This window comes from Xenopus laevis, chromosome 2S (assembly GCF_017654675.1).
Source record: "Xenopus laevis strain J_2021 chromosome 2S, Xenopus_laevis_v10.1, whole genome shotgun sequence".
NCBI classification, from domain to species: Eukaryota; Metazoa; Chordata; class Amphibia; order Anura; family Pipidae; genus Xenopus; species Xenopus laevis.
This window is the reverse complement of record NC_054374.1, coordinates 159,274,110-159,292,113: the sequence shown is the minus strand read 5'-3', so window position 1 is coordinate 159,292,113 and position 18,004 is coordinate 159,274,110. Positions and strand designations below refer to the sequence as shown.

Below are 18,004 nucleotides of genomic sequence, written 5' to 3'. Positions count from 1 at the left end.
AAATATACTGCCGAATGACAAACTCTCAAAACATTGATGCCAAAGGAACAAAGTCAAATTATGGAGGACATACAACCACTGAATGTGTATTTTTCCCTAAGCATGTCTGGTTTAGTGTCTCTTGTCAGTCTCTGTCTTTGTCTGTGTGCCCCTGCCTTGCTGTGTGCCCCTTTGTATTTATCTGTCAACTTCTGTTTGTCTCTGTGTGTCCCCCAAAGCAACTATACCTCCCCCACTACCGAGTATCCTTTGATAGGTATTTGGCTCGTTGTTCATGAAGACCACGATGACATCAGCAGTAAGATGCTTGTTCTGGTGACATAAGTTACAAAACAAATTACTGTTAAATAAAACCAGAGTTAAACCATTTCAATGCAGAAATGAAGGACAAATATGTTATATTTTATCTATCTCTGGGTACTTGTAAAGTAAGGCACAGGGGTTCAGAAGCTAGCATTGTTGGCTTGAGCTTAATTTTGACATAAATGGTTTATTAAGGCACTAACCTAACCCCAGCTGCACCCAATGTGTGGCACACATTTTTTAGATTGTACTGATTTTAATTCCAACCAGGAAGGCATTTGTTCTACTTGTATCTCAATGGCTCACTTCAGTGACTCCAGTTTCCTCCTGCATTGACCACTAAAGAAATTGACCCTAGTACATAGACCCGAATGGATCCAGGGCATCTTAACTACGCCTGCCCTACCCCTGTTCTGCCCTGGTCCCGCCCCTCTTCTACCTCAGCCCACCTCCAGCCGTTCTTCCTGCTCCACCTCTTTGAACAGATAGCAGAGGACTTTGGGTGACAATGCTATGCATTTCAGTGGAGAAATTAAGTTGTGTTTTGGGTGCAAATTACTTAAAGCAGGTAATGGACCCAATACTGTGGGTAACCAGTAGTGATGAGCAAATTTATTCACCAGCAATGGGTTCGTAAGCCGAGAAAAAACGCCCATAAGAAAAAAAGCCCATTGACATTTATGCATTAGAACAAAAAAAGTCCCCATAAGAAAAAACACCAATTGACTACATGAGAGTGACTCCCAAAAATGTCATTGACGTCTGCCCTAGTGTTTGTTGAGGAGTGCTTGGGTTAGCGCAGCCTGAGGGTCAGGGCACACAAGCTGGCGGGATGGCACTAGGACCAGTGCCCACCAAAGCGCCCGATACAATAGTGCGCATGCGCAAAAAATATGCGAGTGCGCATGCGCGAAAAAATGCACTTTCGTTTTTCGCGCATGCGCACTAGCAGGGACCGGACTAGGGGATAGCAGAGGCAGAGAAGGTGCGTGCCTTGCGCCCCTCCATCATTGCGCCCTAGGCACGTGCCTACTCTGCCTATCCCTAGTTCCGGCCCTGACTAGGACCGATTCATTTTCCGAAGTCGCCCGAAGTTTCCTCGAGAGGCAAACGAATCACTCCGAGTGCCATCCCTCCAGCGATTTACATTTTAGCCAGAGAGGCAGTTCAGGGAGAATAGTCCCCCCGAAGAAGAGGAGATTTGTCGCCAGGCCGAATCTGTCTGTGTGCTCTGACACTGAAGTTTGGGGAAATTACATATATCCTTTCCAAAACACTCCTAGAATTCTAGTGGGAAGGTCATTTTGGCTGAGATTTGATTGAACATTTATTTGCTGTGTTAGATATTCTGCCCTATATAACCTTCCTGTGCTCAGGATCAGAATAATAATAAAAAAGAGATTTCTACATATAGAGATACGATTGGAGGGTAAAGTGTTTGCTAAATGTGAGAATTTTTCTCCATAAATTATTCCAACACAGGCATGTAACGGGAATATTAATGGAACAGCGTTGAGATTCTGGAGAAGCCTTTGCTCGGCCTCCTTGCCATCATCCTTCTTCAGGCGCCAAATGAAATGAGGTCATCTGAATAAAATCCATTGTTGCCAATGGCATAATGAATTTGACTCCCAGTTATTCAGCATATTACTGGCCCAGGTGCTTTCCTCTAAATATAGGGAACTATAACATTCCATGTACAGTATTTACTGTATTCACTGTCAGCATCTGTTTCACTGGGTTTCCAGCTCAGACTATGTAAGGGGGTGAACGAGTTATGTCTGCAATATTAATCATAGAGTGTGATTAGTTGTATAAAAATAATGAATGTTATAGTGAGTGAACATATGTAGTGATGGGTGAATTTGTCCCGTTTCGCTTCTCAGAAAAATTTGCTTAACGGCGAAAAATTAGGGAAAAATCGTGAAATTCAGTTTTCACTAAAAAATCGTGAAATTTTAAGGATTTTACTCAAACATCATAAAATTTGAAGGTTTTCACTAAAATCGTGAAATTTGAAGCATTTCACTAAAAAATCGTGAAATTTGAGGGTTTTCACTACAAAATCGTGAAAATCTGGCATTTTCACGAAAAAATCGTGAAAAACTGCGAATTTTCACCGGCAAATTTTCGCAGGAGATTCTCGAATTTATTCGCTGGCGGTAAAATGCTGGAATTCTCCGCAAATTCGTGCCAGGCGAATTTATTCGCCCATCACTAAACATATGTCTTTGATGGAAGGAAGCTGTCAGGAACGGACGACTGGAAAGAAAGAGACCCGAAAGGAAAAAATAGAAGCAGACTGAGAGTAGGTAAATGGAAATAGAGCAGACACTTGGGGGCAGATTTACATAGGGTCGAATATCGAGGGTTAATTAACCCTCGATATTCGACTGCCGAATGTAAATACTTTGACTTCGAATATCGAAGTTGAAGGATTTACCGCAAATAGTTTGATCGAGCGATCGAACAAAAAAATTTTGATCGAACAATTAAATCCTTCGAATCGATCGAACGATTTTTCTTCGACCAAAAAATTGATAGAAAGCCTATGGGGACCTTCCCCATAGGCTAACATGGCACCTCGGAAGGTTTTAGGTGGCGAAGTAGGGGGTCGAAGTTTTTTTTAAAGAAACAGTACTTCGTCTATGGAATGGTCGAATAGTCGAACGATTTTTAGTTTGATTCAAAGTCGAAGTCGTAGTCGAAGATCGAAGTAGCCAATTCGATGGTAGAAGTAGCCAAAAAAAAAACATTCAAAATTCAAAGTTTTTTTTATTCTATTCCTTCACTCGAGCTAAGTAAATGGGCCCCTAGGTGTCTGACTGCAAGCACGGGCCGCCTAATGCCCCAAAGAGGAGGGTAGTGGGGATAGTACCCCAGTGGATATTCCAGTGGTTGGAAAATAAAGGGTTTCCCAATTGAGCCGTCCAATTGTAACCCTCTGGGATAAAAGGATATACCTGAGATGCCTGTGTGGATTTACAGAGTTACAGAATTTTGGATGTATGTTCATGTGAAATTCGGATCTGAATGGAAAAGTAAAATTGTAAATAAAACTCCTGATTATTTTCCTGTTCGCTTGGACTCTGTGTCTATGTGGGTGAATGAGTGTACAACAACTGGTCTCTCCCTACAAATATACAAAAAAAACCTAACTATAAATTTCAGTCCGAAGTAGTGACTATTATCAGAAATGGTGCAGCGAGTGATGTGCTCTGTAACAAGTATTCAAACAGAATGCACAAAAGGAATCCAGCTGTTAATGGTTCTTTAATGTTTCTGCTAGAAAAGTGCTTGGGACAAAAGTCCTGATTGCTCCATATTGAGGAAGAACAGACAGAAATGGCAATGCAGCCAGTTTCCTATAGTATAAAAGAGTATTTGGTGCTAGTCTTTTCCCCCCATTGTATCTAATATCTAATGCAGAGGTCCCCAGCCTTTTTCTTACCCGTGAGCCACATTCAAATATAAATAGTTGGAGAGCAACATAAGCAGGTAAATAGTTCCTGGAGGTGCCACATTTGGCCTTTGATTGGCAGTAGGGATGCACAGAATCCAGGATTCGGTTCGGCATTCGGCCAGAATTCTGCCTTTTTCAGCAGGATTCGGATTCGGCCAAATCCTTCTTCCCGGCAGAACCGAATCCTAATTTGCATATGTAAATTAGGGGCAGGAAGGGAAATTGCATTACTTTTTCTCACAAAACAAGGAAGTAAAAAAATGTTCACCTTCCCACCCCTAATTTGCATATGCAAATTAGGATTCGGTATTCGGCCAAATCTTTCGTAAAGGATTCGGGGGTTTGGCCGAATCCAAAATAGTGGATTTGGTGCAGTCCTAATTAATAGCTCCTCTATGGACTGACAGATTACAGGAGACTCTGTTTGGCAGTACACCTGGTTTTTATACAACCAAAACTTGCCTCCAAGCCTGAAATTCAAAAATAAGCACCTGGTTTAAAGGATAAGTAAGCCTTGAAAATATGTTCATTATTTATTTTTCTTTAATGCCAAGATATTAAGGGATACATGTACTGTTAATATGTATCCCTTAATTCCATTAATACTGTTATTTCTTCTGCTTAGGAAAGGTTTGAGAAAAGTTTCTAATTTGTTTCCTAATCAGAAGAACATCAGAGCAGCCTCTTTCTCTCTCCTGACAACTTCCTTGACTACTTGCTGGTCAGACTGGTGGGAAACTGACCAGCAGGTGGCGCTGTTGTAACTAAATTCATTCATATTAACAGTACATGTATCCCTTAATATCTTGGAATAAAAAAGTAAATAAATAATGAATGTAGATTTAAAAGTGCTTAGAATAGCCCCCGCATCAATTTTCCATTCACTTATTTTAAAGGTTTACTTGATGAATTAATAAGGAGAACGAACCACCAATGACGGGTAAATTGTCTGTATAAAGGGACAAATAAAACAATATAAAATGATAATGGCACTTCCCCAATTCCATAAATACGCTAAGACAAGACCTAAGCCAGGTGGGTGCAGTAAATTTAATTGTGGACCTAAAATGTCATATAAAACTGTGTTCAGATAATGCCAAGGCCCTGCTGCCAGAGGCTAAAGGGTTAACATCAGTTAGGAACACGAGATAGAATTGTAGCTAAAAGAACTGCAAGTACACATCCTGGCTATATTTTAGTAGCGTTCATTAGTCACAAGGCTTGTAAACCATTGGGCACAGGACAGTGTTTTCCAGTGATGTTTGCACCGGCTCAGATGTAAGTACTTCCTTGACCATGTAAGTCAATTCCGTGTACATCTTCATTATAGGGAATTCTCTGTAAAATGTATTTAAACTTGGTCAAATGGGAGTGACATTTGAAGCTCTCCGTGCCATGCTAAGTGTGACAAGCTTCCCAAGATTCCAATGTTTTGTCTAATAAATAAATCAGTAACGTTCCTTGTCTTGGAGTCTTGTAAATAATAAGATTCTGGTAAGCAAATTACCAACAATCTAGGTGGCTGGACGAAACCTTAAGGTCTCCCATAGCCCAAGTCCATTAGAAGAAAAGAGCAGTAACATTGGCCCGTGGTCACAAAAAATGAGAGCCATCAGCCAGTGACACACTGCATACAAATCTCTTCACTCTCAAGGTTTACTCGATTTATAGAGTGAACTAGAATTATACATAGGAAAATCTGTGTGCAATATGGACCCTTCTAAATGGCACGATTGGGTTTCTACCATAAAATACCACTAGATTCTGTCATTAGTTTTTTTAACAGACTCCTCCATGCAGACTTTCCTTTCTGCTCTTCACAGTGTCAAGAGGTAAGACTACTTGCATAGGTTGTGAGCCGTGCAATAGGAGAATTAAGTGGCCAGTCAGAACTCAGCCCAGATGACAGTCAGTACAACAGAAGAAGCCCCAACACGAGAAGAGAAATGCCCTCTGCAAGGAAAAGTGTCAGATTGCTGTTGGTATTGAAAATGTATTAACAAATATAGATGGACCAAAGGACCATATCTATCAATTTTGTATTTAGTTATGTACATAATCCTTGACAAAAGATTTAGCCAACTATTCACCATAAGTTGTCTATAGTCCAAAAGTGGGGCCAAATAATGGCCTCCCTGACTAATGGATAAAACAAAATGGATCAGTCAGATATCTATTGAACTGGTTTGAAATCCTGTAGGCCAAGGGTCCTCTCCAATGGGTCCGCAGAGAACCCTCTTAATATCTGATCATTAACCCAGAGGCCAACCCAATCTGACCCACCACCCTGAAGGATCAATGAAATGACCTCATCAAACGGCAGGTCTTTACTTGTACTTGTATGGCACATGGCACAGAGGGTTCCGATTCGGCTGAATGTTGGAATTTGACCAAGTTCTCAACTAAATAATAACATGAAAATCCATGGGAAAGTATCAGTATTTCTAAAAAATTAAAGGTACCTTCATCTTTCTCTCCAAAAGTCCTTCAGCCAGCACTTCAACATGGCTTAAGGATCCTCAATTAATCAGTTGTGTAACACTGGGTTGGAGGCAGTGTGATTGTTCAGTAGGCTCTTTTCATTTATAATCCATACAATAGCCCTACATTCTCAATCTCCTTCATAAAATGTAGGTCCCAATGAGTACTTGGGGGGACTTTTTTTGGACAGAAAGAACTTTGTGCCCCAACTTTTCTAGTAATACAAGACTAATACTAAAATATCTGCTGACATTGTTTTGGGTGTTTCTAGCAATGGGATAGCTTTCATCAATTAGCAGATATTTATTCTCATTTTAGCTCACAGCACAGTTAATTCTATTTCACACATTTGTCTCCTCACCAGAGATGGGAGAGTAAGTGAAAGCTTTTTTGCTAAATGCTGTTAGAATATGGAATGTGTTCTGCAGCTGTTTCACTTGTGTTTCTCTTGCATGTTCCCTGTTCTCAGAAGGTACCAAATACACTCAAAAAAACATTATTTCAAAAATGTGGGCAGTTCATTCAGGTGCATAAGCTGGGGACCTAAACAGGGTGCAAGGAGCAACTCAGCCACATACTTTCTATGGCAGGTGTTACATACAGGATTCAGCTGTGATACAGTATGGGTTCCAGGAGAAATGGGGCAGAAGGGAGGTATGATTGGCCAACAGGAGGCAGCTTATTGCTTGTAGGGCCTTGGCAAGTGTTTTCTGTCTAGGGCAGAGTAGGTGGGGTACAACTGTAGTAGTGGCTAGCTTGGATGCCATTTTAGGCAGCTCAGTGGGCTGTGTAGATCCAACTCCTACCAACACTGAGTCATCTGAATGGGAAAATTGGAATGGGAGATAGGAGTGAGCAGGGCACAGGTCATAGGAAAGGGCAATGGCTCATGGGAACAGCTGTATCCCATTGTTCTAAGAACTTCATTCTGTCTTGGGTCCTTCCTGAGTGTTGAGAGAGAAAGCTTGGGGCTAGTGCTCATTGAGCTAGTGTGATGGCAGCTGGTGAGTTGACTTTAGGTGGGTTCATGAGAAAATGGGAGTAAAGCTGGCCATAGACTTTCCCATCTCCCAACCTGCCACTAACCATTCAGATCAAATAAAGTAGAAAAGAACAGATGAGCCGATGTTCTGCCCCTGACAGCAATCGTACGAGAGCTATGTCCGACCAAAGCTGGTGACAGTCTCCCACTGAAAATTGTAAGATCGGCAATACATGCAGAGATATTTTCTTTTAACCTGTCCGATCGACCAAACGACGATCTCCGTCGGACGAAAAATGAGGGGACTTTCCACACATGGTCTGAAAATCGTACGAATCCTCGATTCGTACGATCAGATCTTTGCGTCTATGGCCAGCTTTAGGTCAATGTCAGGCCAAAATTTGATGGCTTTTCATTTACTAAGGAACAATATTAGAGGTCGATGATAGGAAATCTATTTATGATTTTGTATTTGTTAAATTCAATGATCGTTATGGACTTCTTTGACCAAAACTTCCATTATTATGTGCTTTTTTATATATATATATGTGTGTATTTTCAAAGCAATGTGGATTATTGGGGCTGGGTTGAGCATTGAGGGGCAGGTTTAACATGTGTACAGTCCTGGCCTTAAATATTTTCACGTATAGGCCCCAAGTAGATAAGGCAGGTTCTTCATCATATGGGGCACCATTGGCTGCAATATATATATATTATAATAAAGCAACATAAGAGACATGTCTGTGAAGATTCTCATTTGTCCAGGTCATGATATACAGTATCTAATAGGCATTTGGCAAAGTTGCCTTTGACTTAACTCTACTAGATACTTTATACGTAAGTGATAGGTCTCTGATTTTAATTGTACTACTCCATGAAAGCTATACTATCTGCGTTAAGTTATAGAAATAATGAGCCCTCCCTACATCCCAACATTCTCCTGCTGCCGAGCAGTTTGCAGTCAGCTTCTCCCGGATCAATACGGTACATTTAAAGCATTATTTAGGAACAGACAAGTCTGTACTGTAGATGAACAGAAGCCTCTTTCTTTCTCTCCGGAAGATGGAACACTTGCCACAAATTTGAGGCTTCGAGGTTTTTGTTATTTTAGCCACGTTATCAGTTGCCTTCAGCTTCCAACCTCCCGAGGAATGTCGACTTAAAAACCCAAGATGAACCGGGCAGAACCGCCACTTGGTTAAACTGTCGGCCCAGCCAACACATTTCAACTCTTTTCGCGTTATCTTTTATTAACATTATCAAAAAAAATGCCTGATGGAGGAGAACTCAGTGTGAATCCGTAATATTAATTACTGTGAATTACCGCGCAGAATGTCAGGTAAGTGTTATCTCCCAAGGCTACTTCCCCTTGCCAGTATGTCGGCTGGTCTCTTATTAAAATAAAACACTATTTTTATTCTACAAAGACAAGTACATGTATCAGTGAAGAGAAGGTTATGGTCATCGTTGTATAAAAAGGAACCATTTTGCTCCCAAAGTAATAGATTTGCTTTGCTTTGGATCGTCTTCATTTCATGTCACTACTTCTATTTCCTTTCTGACAATATTCGGCAGTCCTGTGTTGCTTGACGGCAGGCATTCTGTTGAAAAAAATCTGCCCAATCGGGAAATGATGATGTCATAGCCCCGCCCCCAACTTCACAGGCCTGGCTGGAAATGTTACTGGCACACCACCTGCCATACTATAAATACAGTATATGGCAGTGTAAATATTCCCCTATACTGAGCACAATTCAGCAGGAACAGCCCTATGAGTTTGCTAAAAAACTTGTACAAAGTGTTACAAACAGATAAAAACTATAAAACTATGCACGTATAGATTCTCCTGCACTGATTAGCAACAGCTTCTGCCCAGAAAAAGATACAATATAATGAAATTATTATTGTTTTCACTGCAAACCGCCCCGGACATTTTCTCATAACCCATACAAAAAGATACCCTACTATACCTGCATAGTTATTCCCCTGTACTAAGCACAATTCAGCAGGAACAACCCCTAAGTTTGCTCATAGTCTGTACAGAGAGATCCCATAATACTATGGCAGCATAGGCATTGCCCTGTACTAAGCACAATTCAGCAGGAACAGTCCCCTAAGTGTGCTCATAGTTTGTACAGAGAGATGCCATAAAACTATGGCAGCATAGGTATTCCCCTGTACTAAGCACAATTCAGCAGGAACAGTCCCCTTAGCTTGCTCATAGTTTGTACAGAGATACCATAAAAGTATGGCAGCATAGGTATCCCCCTGTACTAAGCACAATTCAGCAGGAACAGTCCCCTAAGTTTTCTCATACTTTGTACAGAGAGATACCATAATTCTATGGCAGCATAGGTATTCCCCTGTACTAAGCACAATTCAGCAGGAACAGTCCCCTAAGTTTGCTCATAGTTTGTACAGACAGATACCATAAAAGTATGGCAGCATAGGTATTCCCTGTACTAAGCACAATTCAGCAGGAACAGTCCCTAAGTTTGCTCATAGTCTGTACAGAGAGATCCCATAAAACTATGGCAGCATAGGTATTCCCCTGTACTAAGCACAATTCAGCAGGAACAGTCCCCTAAGTTTGCTCATACTTTGTACAGAGAGATCCCATAAAACTATGGCAGCATAGGTATTCCCCTGTTCTAAGCACAATTCAGCAGGAACAGCCCACTAAGTTTGCTCACAGTCTGTACAGAGAGATCCCATAAAACTATGGCAGCATAGGTATTCCCCTGTACTAAGCACAATTCAGCAGGAACAGCCCACTAAGTTTGCTCACAGTCTGTACAGAGAGATCCCATAAAACCATGGCAGCATAGGTATTCCCCTGTACTAAGCTCAGAAAGCACTGAAAAATGTAACTGTATAGTGTCCATTTAATCTGCGGTTCTGCTCCACATGACACTGCACAATTTTAGGTTAAGTGAACCTGCAGGATTAGTAGATAAAACAACATAAAAAACACTCACTCAGTGGCAGCAGCTAAAGATTCATGGGGATAAATGAAAGTCGCATTACTATTTAAAGCCAGATTGTAACTGTGTGCTGTGTGAGATAAAACAGAGTTGAGGATAAACCAGCACTTGTTTAACCTTTTATTTGTAGGAGCTTAGGTGCAGCAAGAGAACACACACACATATAAATACATATAGTATAATATATACAACAAAGATATAAAAAAGTCACAATGTACAGTTATCAAATATTTAATCTGTCGTCTGTTCCACGCCTTCCACAGCCTTTTTGGCTTTGCGATGCAACCATTGGTAAAAGCCATTGGAAGTTTTTGGCTTTAGAGGAAGGAGTAGTTAATAGGGATGTAGCGAACCGCCGAGTATGTGTTCGCGAACTTCGAACATCCGAAAATCGTTCGAATCGAACGATCGAAGGATTTTTAATCGTTCGATCGAACGATTTTCGAATCGAACGAAAATCGTTCGATTTTAGCGACCGAATGGTCGAATGGTCGAACGATTTTGACGCGAACGCCTATTGGCGAACGTCGCGCGACGTTCGCGAACTTGCGGCGGACGCGAACAGCCGATGTTCGCGCGAACAAGTTCGCCGCAGAACTGTTCGCTACATCCCTAGTAGTTAATACATAGGGGATCTGCTACCTGGATCAGCGGTGGATTACCTAAGGGGTAACCTTGAAATCCATTGCTCTGAGAAGGTGCAGAGCAGTGTAGATGAGTGAATGGGAAAGAGCAGAGCTGGGCAGTGGCACAAGTTGTATAACTAGATATTACTGGGCCCCACAGCAAATAATGTTTGGGGTCCCAAAATGTCTAGAGGTTGACCTCTTTTGCTAATATTTATTGAAATTGTATATGAATTAGGGCCTCATGGGCCCCCATACTTCATGGGCCCCCCTGCAGCCGCAGGGACTGCTTCCTCTGTATTTACGCCCCTGGAGCTGGGGTTGGGTTGGGGAAGAGTTGGAGCAGGTTCATCCAAATACCAGAACCATTACTTACCCACCCCAAGGTTGATTGCTAAGATAACTAGGCCTTAGCAAACAGATAGTGGTCTCAGTTCCAAGCCACAGAGTTAGTGATGGGTACATTTGTCCTGTTTCGCTTCGGCGAAAAATTAGCAGAACTTAAATTTCAATTTTGAGTTGGGGTGTTAAAGTTAATGAGCATCTGAATAATGTTTACACATGACGGTTTTGACACGAACTACTTTTTTGCCAGCAAATTTTTGTGGCAGTTTGCAAAATTCCGCCCATCACTACTCAGAGTTGCAGATCAAAAGAATCAAATATATATATAAAAAAAAGACAAAAAATAAGTTACGCCAAAATTTAAATTGCCTTCGAATATTGAATTCTATATTTTATGGTACTTACTATTTAAAGCACAAGATATTACAATGGAATGCATTTTACTTTAGTCTTTTACGTAGACTTTATGTACTGGAGGCCCAAGGTTAAAGGACCCTACTGTGTTGTGCCCCCCCCACGGAACGCATTTTAGGACATTGTCAGGGGAAATCCATGTCCTGTATGCGATCTCCTACACTAGAGGAATGCAATGTCGCCTGCTTTTCCACTCACTCCTCCTCAAAGCAGACGTCACACCTCGCTCCTCCCTCCTCAGCTGTCAGCTCCTGCTCCTCACTCCTCAGCCATCTGACCTGGGTCCTTGCTTCGCACTCCTCCCTCCTAAGCCATCCGTCCTGGGTACTAGCTTCTCCCTCCTCAGCCATCTGTCCTGGGTCCTCGCTCCTCACTCCTCCCTTCTCAGCCATCCGTCCTGGGTCCCAGCTCCTCCCTCCTCAGCCGTCAGGTCTAGCTTGAATTTGATTGGTGCAATTAAAAAACTAAAACGCTTACTGGCTAAAAGAAATGGCATCACATAAAAAGCAAAAATGGAAGGTATAGTAACTATAATCAGGGCGCAGGGCTGATTATGCACACCCTGAGGAGTAACAGCTGATGGCTGAGGAGGGAGAAGCTAGGACCCAGGACAGATGGCTGAGAAGGGAGGAGCAAGGACCCAGGACGGATGGCTGAGATGGGAGGAGCGAGGACCCAGGACGGATGGCTGATGAATGAGGAGCAAGAGCTGAGGAGGGAAGAGCTCGGAGGATGGGTGAGTAAAAAAGCATGCCATTTCGCATTCCTCTGGCTTATGTCAAGGCATGCAGAACAACGATTTCCCTTCACAATGTCCTAAAATGCGTTCCGTACCCCCCATCCATAGTGTTGATTAGGGGCCCTGCAAAGTGTTGTTCCGTCCCCATCTATCAGTATGAGGCTATCATGGCTGAGGGAAAGCTTCAAGCATCACATTCACTGTTTCTAGTTGATCCAATTTTGGCTTTGCTCAGGTAAATGGCATTCTGGCAGTAAGTCACAGGCAGAAAATCCATTATGATTCCAGACATTGGAGTACAGCAGATTATCTGAGGAGCAAATTCGGCTGAATCAAATATAAATCTGTGCGGAAAATGCCTTCCGTAATTACCATTAACTGTGCTTAGAAGCTTTACTGGATCTGAAAGGCAATTTGACCACTTTAAGAGAAGTTTAATCTGCTATAATTAAACTGCAAGCCAGCATTGTTATAATTGTCCAATTGTTACATTTAGGCTAAAAGGAAGTTAAATTAAGCTCGCATCCTTGGGGGATCTTTCCTTCTGAGTTACAAAAGAAAAAAGAAAAATCAAAAGATCAGCAAGAATACTGTAGAAATCAGCTGCGGTAGCCTTAGAACTCTGAGCTCTTGCTATTTGGCTGGGGGACGAGATGTTCTCCAGAAACTTATTGGGCGCACACTGAAATTTCTCTCAGATCAGCAAAGATCATGATGCATGAGTACATCTTAAACTTTTACTCTTATAGGAGGAACATTTAGGGGTATCCTCAAATAATAACTGGCCATATCTAAAAAGTTTTAGTCATCCAAGTTTCAGGGAGCACTGCACCAATGAGGCGGGTTGAGAAACTTGCCTCATCTGGCATTGCCTTACAGGCTACCAGGAGTGGCAAAAATGCCTGGTAACCTAGGCAACCAGGCCGATAACATCATCTCCATGTGCTTGTATGAACAAGCACATGTGCACACCTGCGTGGAAGAGCGTGGGCACACGCCAAGGTTACAAGAGGTGGGGGACACAAGAGTCTGAGCCAAGAGAAGGTGGCAGAAGAGGTACATGCTTGGCGCACCTCCGCCATTAAGTCCTTAAGCACATGCCTCTTTTGCCTACCCCATACACTCCTTGGTAAGGGTCAGGCAGAAATGTCAACTAATCCCCTCCTCATTAGAGTGCTAATGAGTCCCTGGGCATTTTTGAGACCTTATTTCTTTTTCCCATTTGAAGTCAAGTGGAACTAGGTTTAGATAAATGCAGGTCTACATTGTTATCAACAACTCAACAGCAGAACAGGCAACCTTGCAGGAAAACAACTATAATATATATATATATATATATATATATATATATATATATATATATATATATATATATATATATATATATACGAAGACAAATGACCCAGCAAAAACGTCACGTCACGTCGGCTTTACATGTGATTTTCTAATACACTTGAATTATTCACGAACATCTCGGTGTTGCTGGTCATTTGTCTTCGTATCCGATTTCTTTACCTTGCACCCGATTCTGAGCATTAAGAGCGGAGTGCTGCCCACATGGACTTTTATATATATATATATATATATATATATATATATATATATATATATATTATATTTGTTTTCCTGCAAGGTTGCCTGTGTATATATATATATATATATATATATATATATATATATATATATATATATCTGTATATATATTTGTGACAGAACACATAAGTCACATGAGTGCAATATCCTCTTTATCCATGACAGATCATAAATTAACTGGATCATCATCTTCAAGATCATCATCGAGATCATCATCATAAGCATCATCAACATCATTACCATGATCATCATCATGATTATTTCTAAATGCCTCCCAGTAGACTTGTTAACTGTGGGAGAACCCCTTAATAATGACTTAAAGAATGCATAGGAAAGTCAATGGGGTTTTAGAAAAGTAGGACGTAGTTGGGCATGGTCTGGGCAGATTGGGGAGTGATCAGAATATTCCTCATCAATTGTTGATGGTGATGATCATCATCATGATCATCATCAAGATCATCATCATAATCATTATTTAAATGCCTCCCAGTAGACTTGTTAACTCTGGGAGAACCCCCTTAATAATGACCTAAAGGATGTATAGGAAGGTTGATGGGGTTTTGGAAGAGTAGGACGTAGTTGGGCATTGTCTGGGTAGATTGGGGAGCGATCAAAATGTTCCTCATCAATTGTTGAGAGGATAAAACAGGTACGAGTACGGGACCTGTTATACAGAATGCTCGAGACCTGGCGTATTCTGGATATTGGATCTTTCTGTAATTTAGATCTATTTGAAAATCATGTAAACATTAAATAAACACAATAGGCTGGTTTTGCTTCCAATAAGGATTAATTATATCTTTGTTGGGATCAAGTACAAGATACTGTTTTATTATTACAGAGAAAAAGGAAATCACTTTTAAAAATTTGGATTATTTCAATAAAATGGAGTCTATGGGAGACGGCCATCCCGTAATTCAGAGCTTTTTGGATAACGGATCCCATACCTGTACTACAATGTTCCTTGTAGTTTGTTGCAAAACATACATAATAAACTTACCTTCCAAGTAGAAGGAATTCTCCGATCAGATTCTGGCGCTTCATGGCCATCAGAAGCCCTCGTACGGTCATGCCCTCGCAGAAGCACACCACCACCCGGGCTTTAGGGAGATGACTCCGTAGCTTCTTCAGCAGCTTGTCGAAGCTCTGCTCACCGGCATTGCTGTAAATCTTGTAGGAATGAGCGATACAGATGCCATCTTTAGCTGACATGTCTTTGAATGCCTCCATTCCTCTCTCCCCATAGTTGCCTAAAAAAATGAAAAAGTAGATGGACAAGGTAAAAAAATTTTTTTTAAAGACCATTTACAGTTTTGGTAATAAAAAAATAAATCTCATGAAACCTGTAAGCCTTTACCAGGGCTGATTAGCTGTGTGATAAGAGATAAAGCTTAGCAATAGGGATGAGCACATTTTTTGCTCTACATTTTGCCTCTTTGTGAAAATTTTCATGAAATCGGGGCAAGTGTCATGTGCTTTATAAAACTCCCCACTGGCTCCAATGCATTTGATGCGAGAAGAAAACATGCAGATAACACCAGTTCACTCTAATGCATTTGAATAACATTTTGCAAAATTTGATATTTTGCTAAATTTGATATTTTGCAAAATTTGATATTTTGCAAAATTTGATATTTTGCAAAATTTGATATTTTGCTAATTTTTCCATGGAAGGATGTTTCACTCATCTCAACTTTAATTTCAAAATTTGGTGAAAAAAATGAGGTTTAATAAAAGAACATTATAATTATTTACATAGACATTAGTATTAGACATGAAAAACAAATGACTTGTTGGAACCAGTTTGTAGGCTGTTCCCAGATAATTCAGCTCTGTCTCTTTAAATCTATATTACTGTTGCTGAATGTAACAAATCCAGTAATATCTCTCACACGCTCTGCTTGCCCAAAGCAAAAATGAATTATAATCCAAGCAGTTTACTAGACTGAATCATATCAAGAAAATGACTGTTTTGTAATTTAGACTTGTTTGGTCTCGGGAGAGTTTCATTACAGCCCCAAGCAGAGTAGTGTAAGGACACTGATAAAATCATAAACTTGTAGCTCATATTATAAGCAATGTAATAATATTTGCTCATTTGTTAATCTTTTTTTTTCAGACTTTTTTTTTTTAATCTTTTTTTTTCAGCAGCCAACCCTATTGCGGGCAGTTTGTAGGAACCGAAGCAATCATGCCTGTTGGTTCAGATCTAGGTTGCAGTTAAAACTAGAGATTGCAATAATTCCTGTTGCACCTACTGATGCAATAGGAACCCTGGTATTGCCACTAGTGAGCTTTATAGGGAAAGTTCACCTTCAAATTAAGTTTTAACAGGGTTATTTACTAAACTCCAAATGCAAAAATCACGAAAAATTTGATTTTTTTTTTTATAAAATCAGACTTTTAAAGGATAAGTAAACCTTTAAAATAAGTGAATGTAAAATTGATGAGGGTGCTATTCTAAGCACTTTTGTAGTTTACATTCATTATATTTTTTCTTTTCATTCCAAGATATTAAGGGATACATGTACTGTTAATATGAATGAATTTTGTTACAACAGCGCCACCTGCTGGTCAGTTTCCCACCAGTCTGACCACCAAGTAGTCAAGGAAGTTGTCAGGAGAAAGAAAGAGGCTGCTCTGATGTTCTTCTGTTTAGGAAAGATGTGAAAAGGTTTCTAATTTTTATTCCTAAGCAGAAGAGCATCAGAGCAGCCTCTTTCTTTTTTCTGCAACTTTCAGGTGGCGCTGTTGTAACAAAATTCATTCATATTAACAGTACATGTATCCCTTAATATCTTGGAATGAAAAGAAAAGAAATAATGAATGTAAATGAAAAAAGTGCTTAGAATTGCACCCTCATCAATTTGACATTTGCTTATTTTAAAGGTTTACTTATCCTTTAAAAATCACAAATTTTTCAGATGGAAAATGGAGGATGGAAAAGTCAGAATCTAAAAATCCGGCATCTCAGACCTGTCGAGGTTGCATATAAGTCAATGGGAGAAGTCCCAATGATTTTTTGATGTGCGCTGGGTATCGTGCAATACTCTGAGTTTTCAGACAAAAATCTGAGTTTTTGGGAGCAAAATACCAAAAATTGTGAAAATCAGATGAAAAAATGATAATGCAAGCTATAACACTATTTATTCTGCAGAATGCTTTACCATACCAAAGTAAACAGCTCTAGAAGCTCTCTCTGTTTGTTTAGGATAGCAGCTGCCATATTAGCTTGGCATGACGTCACTTCCTGCCCAAGTCTCTCCCTGCTTAGTCATAGCTCTGGGCTCAGATTACAGAAGGGAGGGGGAGAGGAGCAAACCGAGCATGCTCAAGTCCTAGCCCTGGAGGTTTAAGCTGAAAACAAGAAGTCAGATACAGAAGCCCATGAGTACACAATAGAAGGAACGAAATGTGGTGTTTCTTTTGACAGAGGACTCAGAGCAGCATTACTTTGAGGGTTTACTGGTGTATATATAGACCTTTCTGATAAAGCTTACTTCATTTAGCCTTTCCTTCTCCTTTAAGGAGAGTTGAGGCTCATTGAGGCAACAGATTTAACAAGTTAACAAGTTACAGTATTGCAGTGTTATTGAATTTTTAATTCAAATCCAGCTATCATAAGTGCTGGGTTATATATTAAAGTAACCTGTACATATGCCCTCAACTGCTGGCTGGCCAGGTACTAGTGGTTGGCAGTTGGCACCACCATATTATTAGGCACAGTATAACCCTGTATAATCCTGAGATAATGACCTTGATTGTAGTCTAGGGCAGCTAAGGCATTTCTACTTGGCCCTAGGCATTACTGCACACACATTGGTTCTGGAGGACTTTAGTGTATTGGGCCCACCAACCATGGACCACTCTAAGAATCATTAGAGATATATAATCTAGTAGACAGTATTGGGAGACCATGGTTGATATTGTCCTACAGTGGGGCCCATTGATAAATTCCTTGGTACTCTTGCAGGCCAGTCCAACCCTGGAAGACCATAGCGTAGACATCCCTAACTTTTTTTCCCATCTAATGGGGGTCCTGCCTTTCAGCAATTTAACTATGGCTCTATTTTT

General features: G+C 40.6%; 1 protein-coding gene across 6 annotated transcripts in view; it reads right to left on the bottom strand.

The window, feature by feature from the left end:
- LOC108710022 (metabotropic glutamate receptor 5) overlaps positions 1-18,004 on the bottom strand; it is a 173,323-nt gene that overhangs the window by 109,803 nt on the left and 45,516 nt on the right. For all 6 annotated transcript variants that reach the window (XM_041584590.1, XM_041584593.1, XM_018250364.2 and 3 more), the window contains exon 3: positions 14,931-15,180. In XM_041584590.1, the coding sequence (XP_041440524.1) occupies positions 14,931-15,180 (250 nt within the window). The remainder of the gene's footprint in view (positions 1-14,930; positions 15,181-18,004) is intronic.